The sequence below is a fragment of the Capra hircus genome, chromosome 7 (assembly GCF_001704415.2).
Source record: "Capra hircus breed San Clemente chromosome 7, ASM170441v1, whole genome shotgun sequence".
Taxonomy (NCBI): domain Eukaryota; kingdom Metazoa; phylum Chordata; class Mammalia; order Artiodactyla; family Bovidae; genus Capra; species Capra hircus.
Window position 1 is genome coordinate 47,291,416 of NC_030814.1, and position 14,044 is coordinate 47,305,459.

The 14,044-nt window shown below is 44.3% G+C and overlaps 1 protein-coding gene across 1 annotated transcript in view; it reads left to right on the plus strand.

The window, feature by feature from the left end:
* Positions 1,638-14,044, plus strand: part of GLRA1 (glycine receptor alpha 1) — an 87,944-nt gene continuing 75,537 nt past the window's right edge. The window contains exon 1 of the mRNA XM_005683198.3: positions 1,638-2,048. Within this exon, the coding sequence (XP_005683255.1) occupies positions 1,993-2,048 (56 nt within the window). The 5' untranslated portion in view covers positions 1,638-1,992. The remainder of the gene's footprint in view (positions 2,049-14,044) is intronic.

Below are 14,044 nucleotides of genomic sequence, written 5' to 3' on the forward strand. Positions count from 1 at the left end.
TTGCTCAGAGAAAGCCTGAGCTTGGAGAGAAATAAGCTGTTAAGAACTATTCCCGGGAGAATTTTGGAGGCAGCCTCCAAAAACTCAAAAGAAGGAATTCCTAAAGCTACTAGGTAAGAGGGAGGGGTTACCTCCTTTCAGTAGGCTGGGAGAGAGAGAGACCCCAGGGTCCCAACCAGTTCAAATCAGCCAGAAAATCCTGCAGAGGCTATTAATCCACTAAAGTCCGATAGCTTGGAGAAAATCTGATTAACTCCACCTCCCCAGCTGGGCTCTAGAGTGAAATGTATAGCTGGTTTCTGAGATTCAAATAAGCTGGGAAAACAGAGAAGCAGGAGGAAGAAAAAAACAGAGAATGGGAGCAGTAAGTACTGGATACCTGTATGTACAACTTGGCACTGCTGCTATTTTGTAGCAAGCCACAGCTCTCTGAGGCTCTGTTTCCCAAGCTTATGAATGTAAATAAAACAGTCTCCTGCCCAGTAGAAAGAGGACATATCTTGCAGTGAGGCCAGGACTGCTCCCTCTCGACTGTGTAAACCGCTCAAGGAATTTCTTCTGTCTTTTCCTGCTGCAGTGGTCCTGGGGAGAGAGGGGGTGGGGAATCTTCCTTTATGGATCAGACTTCTTTCTGAAACCTCTCCTCCCTTCTTTTTTTTTTTTTTTTCCTAGAGCCAAACCATACTACTTCAGAGCTCTAAAGAAACTCAGAGATCAAGTTCAATTCTTTCCTTTCAAGATGATAAACTGAGCCCAAAGGCACGTCTGAACTGGGACCCGTGGTGTTTGCTTCACTAACGTACAACTACATTCTTTAAAAATAAAGGCAATATTTTGAAAGACCTCGAGAGATTAACTCCATAACCTCCCCCTCTCCACCACCAACCTGCAATGGAGAGGGGAGACACGGATCTCATTCAGCACTCTAAGCGTTAAACTCAACCCAGAGTCTAACACACGATTGGCCAAACACTGGGAAAGGATCTGGTTTTCGCAGCCACGGGCCAATGAGCGCTTCGAGTGGGAGGGTTTGAAGATACTAAGGAGTTTTTCCCCCCTTTTTTTCTCTCCACCCCCTCCCGTCAGCCATCGCCCGCCACCCCCCTACCACCAATCCCCCACGCCGCCAGTTTGTTAAATTAATGCAGTAAGAAAGTCTGAAGACCTGAAGGAGTCCTGGCCTGAAGAAGATGGGCGAGCTCAGAAAGCCGAGATGCATCTGAAGCCTTGGGCTCCTGAGCCCCGCGGGGTCGCCATGGACCCCGGCAGCCCCTGAAACTTGCCCTGAGCTCTCTCACGTCTGCAGCCCCAAGCAATGGGACACCTCTTCTGCAGCGATCATAACTTATTCGGCGGGGACCAGAGAACAGGGATCGCAAGGCGACAGCGGACGGGTACGCAGGCAGGGTAACGAGATTCCGGGACTCGGTGGTGATGCACCAGCCTGGCACATTCTCCGGGATTTAACTGAAGGCAACACCGTCAATCGCTTCCCCTCGCCCCTAACCCCCTCAGGACAGCCCAGGGGCATAAAGCCCTGACCTCCCTACCCAGGATGCTAACCCAATCTAACGGTCCGAGGCCAGCGCTCTGATCTCCACAGATTTTTTTTTTCCTTTCACGGGCTGGCCGTTTAAACAGAAAAACAGGGGTAAAAAAGAAAATATACCCACCCCAAACGTGCCTCCCCAGCGCCGCAGGGAGCCAACAGACACGCTGGAGTTTAACAAACAGCAATACTCTTCGCGCTCCTGAAAAGCAGGGCTGGACGCTCTCCGTGGTGCTGAAACGCTTAGAGGCTGCCTCTGTCCGTGGTACCTAGATCCCCGTTGCTCCGATTTCCCCTGGGGCTCTCCCTCCGCGCCCCTGCTCCCCACCTCCCCTTAGGATTTGGATTATTTTTTTCAGCAGCGCTCGCAGGTTTTGTAAGTGCCAATTTGAAACATTTTTGCCCCCATAACTCGTGGACTACAAAGCACAAGGACCTGAAAAATGCACAGCTTCAATACTCTTCGACTCTACCTTTGGGAGACCATTGTATTCTTCAGGTATGCAATTTTTTACTGACCACATCGCTCTGATGGAAATGGGGGAAAGGAGCATGGAGGCTGACTCTGTCCGTGATCCCCTCATTCGGGGGGAGGAGGGTGCTGTATACCGCGGCAATCGGGTCCTTCCATCCCCCGCTCCCTCACCCCCCCCCGCCCCCCCACCGCCCGCAGGGTGTCTGGCTTGTGCGTGGAGGTCTGAGACAGTGGCCGCCCTGGCAGCTGTTTGCCTGTTTCTTGCGATTTGTTTGTCCTTCTGCCTTCTACACTTCCTGCCCCATCACTCTCCCCCAAATCCCCTGCATATTGACTCTCACTCGGCTGAGGACTTTAAGGGGAAGCTTTAAGAGTTTCTCAGTTTAATTAGGACTGCATTCTCTCTAACCGCAGTGCCGAAAACCTCAGCTCTCCCGTCTGGGAGCCAAGTGACAACTAGCGGTGACGGGGAAGGTTGCACTCGAACCCACTGGACACAGAACATATTATTTTCTCTCCTTTTTTGTTGTTGTTTTCTTTTTCTGCGGTGTGGGGGTGGGGGTTGTTGCTGAGGCTCAGTGATTGGAAACAATAGCGTTATGACCTCAGGTTGTAAAGCGCTGAACATGGGTGCAGAGGGGAATCTACTCAGGAACAGACTCCGGAACACATTTCTCTTTTGAAACTTTGACTCCCTCCTATCTCCCATTCATCTTTCCAAACTCTGCTTGCTAGCTGCAGATCCTGAACTGATGGACAAGTCTCATTTGTTTTGTTTTTTTAATTTCTGTCTATCTCCAACTCAGAAATGAGTTCTCCCAGCCACCATCTCCTAGGTTAAAATTTTCTGCCCATAGGCTTAGCATTCTTATATTAGCACAAGTGAAAAGTGAAAAATCACGTCTTCAGGAAGCATTGAAATGTACAGTCTTTTCGTAAGTGGGTGAATCATGCCATCTTCAGAGAAGGTTATGATAAATTCCATTTACATGAATTGAAAAAAATTAGTCTTCTCCCATGACCTGCAGGGATCATTAATCTTCTTCATTTTAGACGTCTGCCTCTCATGTTTTACCATCACATTGGATTAACAGTCACTTGAAAAATCCACTCTAGGTTATTTTTAAAAATAAGTAAACCAACACATATTAGTCTCTCCCATCATAAATCTGCAGCAAATATTTCTTGTTGGATTTTTTTTCATTTTTACATTATAGTGAACTCTGCATATGAATTGTTGGTTTGATTAATCCAGTGTTTGGTTTATTAAATGAATGACACCTCTCTCCAGATTGTAAGGGTCTACACGTGAGCCTCTCTCCATGTATTTCTCTTGGGATGAAGAAAAGACCTCTCTCTTTCTCTGAGATAACCAACGCTAAAGCTTCTAATCTCCAGTTCAAATAATTACTTGATAGGCCATGGTCCTGCCCATAGCTCAGAATACAAATACTCAAGGAATCAAATTTTAAAAGTGCAACAATCCAGGGCCTTGCGAAATGTAGCTACTTTATGGGCTAAAGGGCAGGAAGTATGCTCTGAACAATACCAAATTCTTTCTCTTCTACATACATAGTAGAAGTGGAAAATGCTGTGGAGGTGGAATACTTGGTAACATTTGTATGCAAATTGATTCTGTTTGGCTTTCTGAGACTGAACTGAACCAGAGAGATTAAAGAGCAAATTAATAGGACCAAGCACATCCTCCCTTCCAACTCCTTTTTTTCTTGCTGAACAGTATGTAATGCTTGATTTTTCTTCTCCCAGACATTGTCTTTCACAATAGGGAGACAGTCTGAAAGGTTGGCACTGTAATCATTTAGATAAGGTTAGGAATCCACTGTGTTAATTTTTAAAATTATGGGTGGTGGCTTATTAGGACGCATAACTCCACATCTCCATCCCCTACCTGCGACAAGGCAGACATGAGCTACAATGAATATGGGATATAATGCCATGTGTTTATAAGGAAAGAAGAGTCATGACTATGGAGAGCTGGGAAGGGAACAGTGCTGTTGCACTTTCAAAATACAGAAATGGCTACATTATTTGGGGAATAAAGGTTGTTTTAGAACATGAGACATAAAATAGGAAATATAAGAATTGAACTAGGGAAATACCCTCGGCAATTTCTCAGAGAGATGAGAAAAATAAAAGGGTCCCAAGGAGAGAAAGTACTGGCTATGTCTAATTGGCATTTTCATTACTAACTCTCTCATTGTTTAAAGTTTAGGTGAAAATACAGAAGCACTAAAATCTAGGGGCTCAAGAGAATGTATGTAGAGGTAATCGGAGACTTGTTCCCTAGCAGATTCCATGTGAATAACCCTTTCTGCCCCAGGGGACAGGTACCATGTTGCAATGAGCCAATCCAATCATCTCAGGCACCCAGGTAGTCCTTAGATTAAATGAAGGCCAGCTGCTCACCTTGGCGGGGAAATCTGGGGGCTAGGAAAGGAAAGACTCTTGATGACGGAAGTGCTGCTGCAACCACACATAACCAGCAAAATGGCAACAGTGACAGCGAAGCAAGCAAAGCAACACTCAGAGTGAGTGAGGGAGAAGTCTCACAGTGCCGACAAAGGGAATGGATGGAGGCCTTAGGAAAAACTGAGCGGAAAGAGATAAGAGGGTACAGGGGGGCACACAGCACTGCAGTCCTTACCAACTGTGTCCCTGTAAGTAAAATAAAGGGAGTTGCCTGAAGTTCTTGTCCTGATATTTCAAGAAACCCTGCAGTTCTAAAATCCTATGAGTGATATTCAAGTATTCAATAAACTAAATGCTGTCTCTTTGTTTTTAGTTGGGGATGGGGCTTTATATCCAAACTGGTCAAAAGCAATAAGCAAAGATATGTTTTTGTTTTTGTTTTTAATGGGAGCATATTCCTTTCAAACCTCTTTTTAAGTAGAAGGAAGCTTGATTTGATTCCCAGAGCCCTTACACTGGCTTATGGCTGGGAAAGGGCCCAGAGTGAGCCCCATATTTTCTCACCTTCTGAGTAACTCAAATAGATCCATCGTATATGATCATGTTTCTCGATCTTGGCACTACTGACATTTTGAACATTTTGGAAAATTCTGTGATGTGAGGGCTGAACTATGCATAATAAGATATTTAAAAGTATCTTTGGCATCAATAACCTTCTCTCCCTTAGTCATGACAATCAAAAATGTCTCCAGAAGTCTGGGATGGGAGGAGGGCACAAAATTGCCCACAGTTGGGAACCACTGGTATAGAATGACCAAATATTTAACCTAAGACTCTGATGAACCAATTGTAATGAGGAGGAAAGTCTTTTCTTTAAGAAAATGCCCCTCTGGAACACAAAAGGCACAAGAGTGAAGCAAACAAAGACCTAGTTTGTGCTTGAGACTGGAATAAAGGCAGAGGAGATAAACCAAGTCTAACCCACGGGTGGTTTTCCCAAAAGATGATCAGCTTTCCTTTATTATCACTTCTGTCTGCCAACCCGTAGGTGTTTCCTTGCACAGGGTTTTGTACTGAATATGGTACTCACTGGCAAAGAAAGGTCATCGAAACCTTGAAGGAAAGCTGTCTCTACCTCACTAGGGTCAAAAGGAGCATGGTAAACAGATTGCTTCATATCTCAGTCCTGAAAAACCACCCAGCTGAAAGGTAAATGAGCTTTCTTCTGAGGTAGTTCTTCAGGCTTCCCATTCTCCAAGCTTGCCAAGAGGAGCAAATGACAACCTGGATCTTTTCCTCCTAAGAGCATAGCTGTATTCCTCCTCAAATCTTACCTGCTGCATTTTGGGCACTGCGGAAAGTGTCGAGGAGCTTCTGGAGTGGGCCAAGGACTTTTTCCCAAGGAAAGATGCCCCTTGGGCCACTTTGCATTAGGGCCAATCAAAATGTCAGTCTACCTTCTTTGGGGGCTCAGGAAGCTTGAGAAGGAGAAAATGTTATGTTTTTCCTTCCTGAGGGACGTTTTGAACAAGAACGCCAACCTGGTACATGGAGTCATGAATCAGCACATAACTTCTGCATACTTACAAAACTGGGAATGACCTATCAGGGGACATGGAGGGAATTTATTTTTGAGACCAACTTGTGAAAGAGGCTGCAACCATGCAGTGCCGTGGAAAGAGCAGTTAGGCTACGATTTGAGAGCCTTCCTTGGAGAGTTTGGCTCTTCTCTTATCCTGCAGCATGGCTCTGATGAATCTCTTTCCTTCATAGGGACTCAGTTCTCTTACCAATCCACTCAAACAATTAACTCCGACACCTCTAATATCCCTCCCAACTCACATAAGGTCTTCATAAAAGACAGAGGTCCATTCCCACAAAGGCTCGAGCTGAATTTACCTCAGTGACAATACTGCCTTCTTTCCTACACCAGGCATTTATTTATCTTGTGTTGACGTGCCCAGTCCAAAACTAGGCACTCTGCAGGGGAGACAGAGCTAATAGATGCCACAGTCCCTGTCCTTGCAGAAAGGGGAGACACTGCTCCTTTTAAAGCTCCATTAAATACCTTTTTCCTTCATCAGAGGGCCCGCAGAGCTCCCCTCCAGACAGTCTGTGCACGCGGCCTGCGACAGCATCACATTTATGTGGGCGTCATTAACTTTATTTCCTTCATCAGCTGGCAGAAGCCAGAATGATTTTTAAGATGGATGGCACTGTCTCCTGCCTGGCCATCTTGACACTATTCTGCAGGTTCTCTGCTCCTTTAGGCAAAGTGGCCTTGGCCTCAAGGGTAGAAGACCCAGGATCCAGAATTTAGCTAGTGGCATGCCCTTGAGAGGGTTTCCTCACCTTTCCAGCCTCACTTTCCCCAGCTATAAAATAAAGAGAATTGACAAATCACTGTCTCTAAAATTAATTTTCCCTGTGCCAGTCAAGGATTATCACCTCCCAATCTCCTTCACAATAGAACAGTTTTGGTAGCAGGGTATTTCAATTATTATAAGAATTATATTCACATTCAAAGATCTAAAAGAATTAAGGACCATAATAAATAATCTCACTCCCTGGAAATTATCCCAATCTGGACATGATTATTGACAGATTCCATAAATATGTCAGTTTCCCCAGAAAATGCTTTGGATGATGAGAAAATACGATGTCTGATCACTATCCTCAGAGATCTGAAGAGAGGCCTGAGAAAGAGACCAAAGGTGTCTATACTTTTGTCAGTGATTCTGTTTAGGTTTTTCCCTCCCCTATAAGGCTAAGTTTTTAAAAATTTGTTTACCAAACCCCATCCATTGTTAATTTGTTTTCCCCATCTTCATTAACCAAAGATAAACTGCCAGAAATACTGTACATCATGTGATAAGCAATGCCACCACAATGAGTTAACCTAAGAAAATACAAAAGAAAAGGTGTGATGCTTTCTTGTTAGTCTATAGAGCCTTGTCAGAAGTAAATATGCAATTTGATAATCTCTGAAATGTTTAAAATGGATTCTGAGTCCTCATTACTATTTCATAAACCCTCTAGGTACTCAGGGACTCCATTTGGGAAATATTAGATTTGAATTATTCTATATGGCTCCAAGAAAAGAACTGGAATTAATAGATAAATATATTTTTAATGCACACACACAAATTCTGTTTTAATGTAATTCAGAACCTTCTGACAGATCATTCAACTATGTACCGGCTGCCTCAGTTGTAGTGAGGGTCCCTGTCAGTGGAGGTATGCAAGCAGAGACTGGAAATCCATCTCCCAGGAGGGATGTGGAAGGAATTCGAGCTACTTTTGTGAATTGGGATTTGTAATTTGCTGCAGAAAAGTAAATGAAATACAGGTCAGAGACAAATCTTCCCCCCGCTCCTGATCTCCAAATTATGATCTGATCTCTGTAAATTTTCCGAGTCATGCCATGAATACACATCCACTCATGCCTTTTCCTTCTCTGAAATGGCTTGGATAATAAATTGGGCGATGAACACACACATATACACACAAACTCATATGCGACCAAGGAAATCACCTTGCTTATGTAAGGCTCTGGCTTTAAGAAATGAGAAGGACCTCAGAAATAAGACAGTGTCAGAGCCAGAAAGACCACCAGAAAATTCACTGGTTCACGGACCAGTCCTCGGGCACAGATGGTGTTCACAGGACTGAATGGATGAAGGCCTCGCAGCCCTGAACTCCAGCTGTCTCTCCTGAACCAACTCCCTGTTCAGCCTCACACAACTGAAAACACCATCAGGCCAGCCAGAAAATTCATTCAGAAAGCACATTAGAGGGGAACAATGCCCTGAGATGCTGGGGAGAGGGGCTGATATGCACAGTGCCTATGCTTTGTAGTGCAAGCCCTTATGAGGGGTGCTAAAGCCCTGATGCTTTTGAAACTCCTTATAAAGGATCCCTTTGTGGTTTTCTGAAGTTGATATTGTCCGAGTCCCCCGAGGCTAATTCAGTGCAATTAGATTACCACTCTCTGCTTTTGAATTCGGCTGTTTTTCAGTGTCTGTTGCTAAATGAGTTTACCGTCTTAACGAGGAGCTGCTGACAGTCATTATCCCAGCCATGAAATGGGCAGCGTTCTCTCTTGCCTCGTATACTGGGCAACCCCAGGCCCCTAGAGAATAAGCCTCTGCTCCCTGGCTCGCGAGGTCCAGTCTCCATCTCCCACCCATTCACGCCCAGAGAATCATATTTTGCTAGAATCATGGGGACTTGGGGCAGTTCTGTAATTCAACAGCTCTCACATCTAGCTATGAGGGGCTTGTCAAGCTTACAGCTTCCCACCATCATACTAGACTCACTAAAACAACATCTCTGAGGATGGGGACCCAGAAACCTCTAAAGGTAACAGGAGTCACTAAGTCAGAGCTTCTCAAACTTCAATGTGTGTGGATCCCCTGAGGATCTCATTAAGATGCTGATTCAGACTCAGGAGGTCTGGGGTGAAGCCTGAGAGTCTGCATTTCTAGCAGCCCCCAGATGATGCTTCTGCTTCTGTGGACCACAGGTTTGAATAACAAGGCTCTAAACCATTCTGACCAGGGACTCGACATAGACCAATCCGTTTATCTTGCAGATCGGGAGAGAACAAATGACTTCCTCAAGAGTGAATGTCAGCCCACCCAAGGCCCTACACAAATGTGCTCATCCCCCAAACTTATTCCTCAACTACCTGTTGTGCCCTGAACTCTGCTCCTGTGCTTTCCTTCCTTTGACCCTTTCACATGCTGTGATCCCTCATAAACATAAACATGCCCCTTAAGAAGGGTTCCTCGAGGAACTATTTGCATCTCCAAACTAGGGGGATAATCCTAGTACACCAAAAATTCTCATTCACACAGCTGGGAAGTACAATTGTGTGATGGGTGGATGAAGAGAAGGGGCACCTGAGGAACTGGCTTTGAATGCTGGCACCAAGGGGCCCTGGACCACAGCAGTGAGTCTATAGGGATTGATGGGAGAGGCAGATCAAAGGTGATCAGAAGGAGGGAATCTGTGCTTTCTTTCTCCAAGGATGATCTCGCTGACAAGTCTTCCTGTGGACATTGTACTATTAACTCTGCATAACTGGAGGCTTCTTTAGGACTCCCCAGATGTTCAGAGACTGCCGTCACTTCTGTCATCTGTCTGATCTCAGAGCGATGTCCTTCCTTCCTTCCCGTCTAGCCCTTTAACCTGTCATCCTTTCCAAAAAGCATGTTAGTATCTTACACATCTAATAGAGTGACTGTCAAGATCTTCAGCCTTTGAGAGCTGCGTGTTCACTGCTCTGCGCTCAGTTCTGCAACACTCCCCAGCTCCAGAGGAATGCGGCAAGGCTGCTGCAACCCTGGCTGCCAGAAGACTGGCGGGGTTCTCTTGCAAGAGCACTTCACAGCCTATAGAGTGTTTCACACCTGCATTCCCATATGAGCTTTCCAACCACCTTAAAAAATAGATATAAGGCAGTGGCTACTATCCCCATTTTAGAGTCAAGAAAACCGAGACGGAAAAGTGACTTCCCTAAGACACACAGTTAATCTCAGGGCTACGTCAGATTCAAGTACAAACTTCCTTCCTCCTAGCTCACCACACTGCCTCTTTCTTCTTAAAGTTGGTGTATATATATATATATATATATCCCTAACCTACAGCTGGAATATCTGCATCCTTAACATGTAGGTACACTGCCCTCCCTAATAGGTACCCCTCTTTATATATTCCTCTCAAGGTTGCAGCCCCCGTGAACTGATACGGCTATCAGACTAATAGCCTCCACCCTCTACCAGGGAGCCACAGGGGTTATGAGCTGGGAATTTCCCATCAGGGTTTTGATTTGACAGAGTCATTGTCTTCAGATTCTTAGCCAGATAGGTATTTCTTTCTCTCTTCTTAACCTTTTTAAATTGTATGATATATATATATTCTCTTTTTTTAAAATGCTAATACTAGACTTAAACCTAAAATCCCCTTTGATGATGATCTCCAGGTCCCTCCCAGCTTTTATTTCTTCAAGAGGTAACCTACTTGATAACTTTTATTCATATATGTATATATATACACACATATATATAAATATACACACACAAAGAGATAGTATATATAGTTCAATAGTTATACATACATATGTTTAAATATATATTGAAATCTATTGAACTATATATACTATCTATTGAATTGTATATACTATTCATTGAAATATATATGCTATCATTTCATGGAATCAAATTGCCCATATGATTCTGCAACTTACTCTGTTCACATATCAGCATGTCTTGGAAAGCTTTATCTGTTGAGGCAAACATCTCCACCTCATTCTTTTAGCTACTGCAGGACATATGTTATGGATATCCCACTGTTTTCCAGCCACTTCCGTGTTGATGTACATTTCTACTTTTTCCCAGTTTTTCCACTGAAATCAGTGCTGCAATAATCACAGTGAACCTACATCTTTGTGAATGAACACAGGTCATTTTTCCAGGCAGATAACAAGAACAGAAACGGAATTGCTGAGGCACAGAGCTAGCACATCGTTTACGTTAACAGATACTGCAGGCGGGCATCCCTTCCTTCCTTCCCTTACGATGCTCCATCTCAGCCTTGACTGCAACCACTCAATACCAATCGTTACTATTTATCAAGTGTTTATTGAATACTAGATACTGTGCTAACAACATCATGAGCCTCATGTCACAAATCCTTAGACATAAGTATTATTATATTCCCGTATTACAGGTGACAAAACTGAGGCATAAATAGGTTATATAGTTTACCCAAGGTAAGGCAACTCATAAGAAGCAGAGCTAGGATTCAAAGATAAGTCTGACTGCAGAAAACACTCTCTTAACCATTATACTGCTACTGTTATTCCAAGAATGAACCTGGGAGGAAAAGTGGGGAGGAGACTAAACTGGAAGAGGAAGATGGAGACAAAAAAGAGATGAGTTTGCTTCTTCAAATAATCAAAAGCTCATCTCCTGCAGGTGGTTCTAGATATAAAGTTAACATACATCCATAAATGGATGTGAGTGTTTAATCTCCACCCTTCACGGGGGAGGAATATTACACTACCTTCCACCCTGGGCAGAGAGCATGTGGTTAGAGCTCTGTCTTAGGGTAGAGATGGATCCCTGCAGTACAGCCTTTCTTTGTCCCCTAATCACTCCACTGAAAGAGCTATCAGGGATGACAGGAGAGAACGACTGAGCAGGGAGGCAAGGAAAAAAGGCAGCATAATCTCAGGCTCATCTTTTTCTTTTTTAATTGCCAGTCCCTGGAATTCAGACCAAAGACCTTTTCAAGCCTCATGCTCTAACCTCCAAACACACAGGATTGAGGATACCCAGTTTCCCCTCACCTTCTGTATAGAAGGTTGGAGAGGCAGCCCAGTCTCCAGCATCGAAGACCTCACCACAAACTCGGGACCTGCCGCTCCCAAAGCAGACCCCAAGGGCTTCTCACAACACCTCTAGGCCAGGAAACATACCCAGATGAGGGCAGGGAGCAGAACGGGGAGAGGCAGCAAGGACCAGGCCAGCTCTCCTTTACAAGCAGGAGCATCACTCTAGACAAGGCCCGTGGGAAACCCAAACATCGTGTCTCAGACACCTATTCCCAGCAGCCATCTGAGTGACGCCAGAGACAATTCTGAACGTGTCACTAGCAGGCCTGTTGCCAGTAGGAGAAAAAAACACAACAGAAATAAAGTCTTCTCATGTCAACCTTCTAATGTTAACTTTTGAAATAAACTTGCTGTTTCATCTGTTGACATTATAAACATTATACATGTTTGCCATAAAATATTTAAACCACAAAGGGAGATATGTTTAAAGCTAAAAGACACAGAAGTCCTACTCCCCAAGGTAAATCACTTAACAATTCAACATTCATCTTTCCAGATAATCTTAATAACATGATAATGACAAGAAGCCTTTCTAAAATTTGAATATGTATTAACTCATGTAATCTTCAGAACAATCCTGTAAGGATATACTATTATTCATCCCATTGTATAGATGAAGTTACAGATGAGGAAACAGAGAAGTTATTTTCCTAGGGCTGCCCAGCTTAGAAATGGCAGTGCCAGACTGAAATCCAAGCAGTGCGACTTCAGAGTCTTTAACTGCTGTGCTACAATCCTGAGCTGTTTCTGTTTTGCAAAAATAGGATTATACTAAATGCTATGCTCTGCAGCTTCCCTTTTCTCACCCAGCAATACCTTGTCAGTACACATACAGATGGATCTCATTCATCTGTGTGTTTATGCTGCCCTTCGCTGAGAACACCAGGCTCTAGTAGGACCCCACTCTCAGCTTGCCACAAAACAGCCACCACTTCCATTTCCAGCTCCTTCACTTCACACGAACCAAATTCTACTTCAACCGAATTTCTCGTTGGTCTGTTACATGGCCATTGTTCTCATCTCTGTAGTTTTCTCCCATTGGTCCCTAATGTACCTTAAATCTAGAAAGATCCCTCCCTCATTTTTGCCCTGAAAGGCACACTCACCAATTCTGGATTCAAGTTCATTTGGTTTTTGAAACCTGTCTCTGTCACTTCCTAGCTGTATTATCTTGGCAGTTTGCTCAACCCTTCTGAGCCTCAAGTTCCTCATCATAAAAAATGGAGAAAACTTTGCCAATAGACAAATGCAGTCACCTTTAAGCACTTTTTCTGAGCAGAGCACAAGCCCTTAGTGAATTCCCTCTCCACTTCTCTCAGATCCTATCCACACCTCACGAGCCACCTCTAACAACACCTCCTCCATGAAGCAACCCCAGACTGCCACCATCTCTACCCAGAACTGGGCATGGATTCTCCTTCCTAAATCCCCTCGGAAATGTAGGCATTATCTTCAGCATTCAGTTTGCACACTGTGGCCTTACAAACATTTGGGTGCCCTTCTACTTGTTCAGTTGGACTATAAGCCCTTCAAAGACTAGGGACTTAATGGGTTTCTTGGTTCATGTGAAAGGCCAACATGAAGAAAAGGGGCTCACCAGGGTTTTCAGCTTGCTCCATTCCCCTCATCGATAGTATTAACCCAGTGGCTCATGTATGTCAGATATTCAGATCTTGTTGAATTGAATTGTTTTGTCCCCATATACCTGCTCCCATCCTTCTCTTATTGGCTCTGCTGAAGCCCAGGACAAGGAGGCTTCCAACCAGCCAATGCAATGCACTGCTATGTCTCACAGTGACACATTTTTGCTCCAAGAAATGAGTCACAGTGAGAGTGAGCAAGACATACAGCTCAATCCTGGCTCGAGAGCTGTTGCAGAGAGTTGTTTAGCCTTATCCTTGCTGTCTAGGATGTCCAAACTCTGGGCCTCTCAACACATCTGTGCATTGCACATATGGCTGCTTCCCACAGTGGCCTGGGTCCGCAGAGAGACACCTTTCCATAAGACAAGGCAAACTTTTGAAAATGGCCTTCAGTTGTGCAGGAAACGCAGACCTCACTGGAGCCAGTTTTTGTGATGTGACCTAAAACATCTAGTAGAAGAGGAAAACTCTTGACAGAAGCCAAGAAAAGATTGCATCATGCCCAAAGGGAAGGGTCTTGGAGGAGTTCACTGAAAATGCCCTGGAAT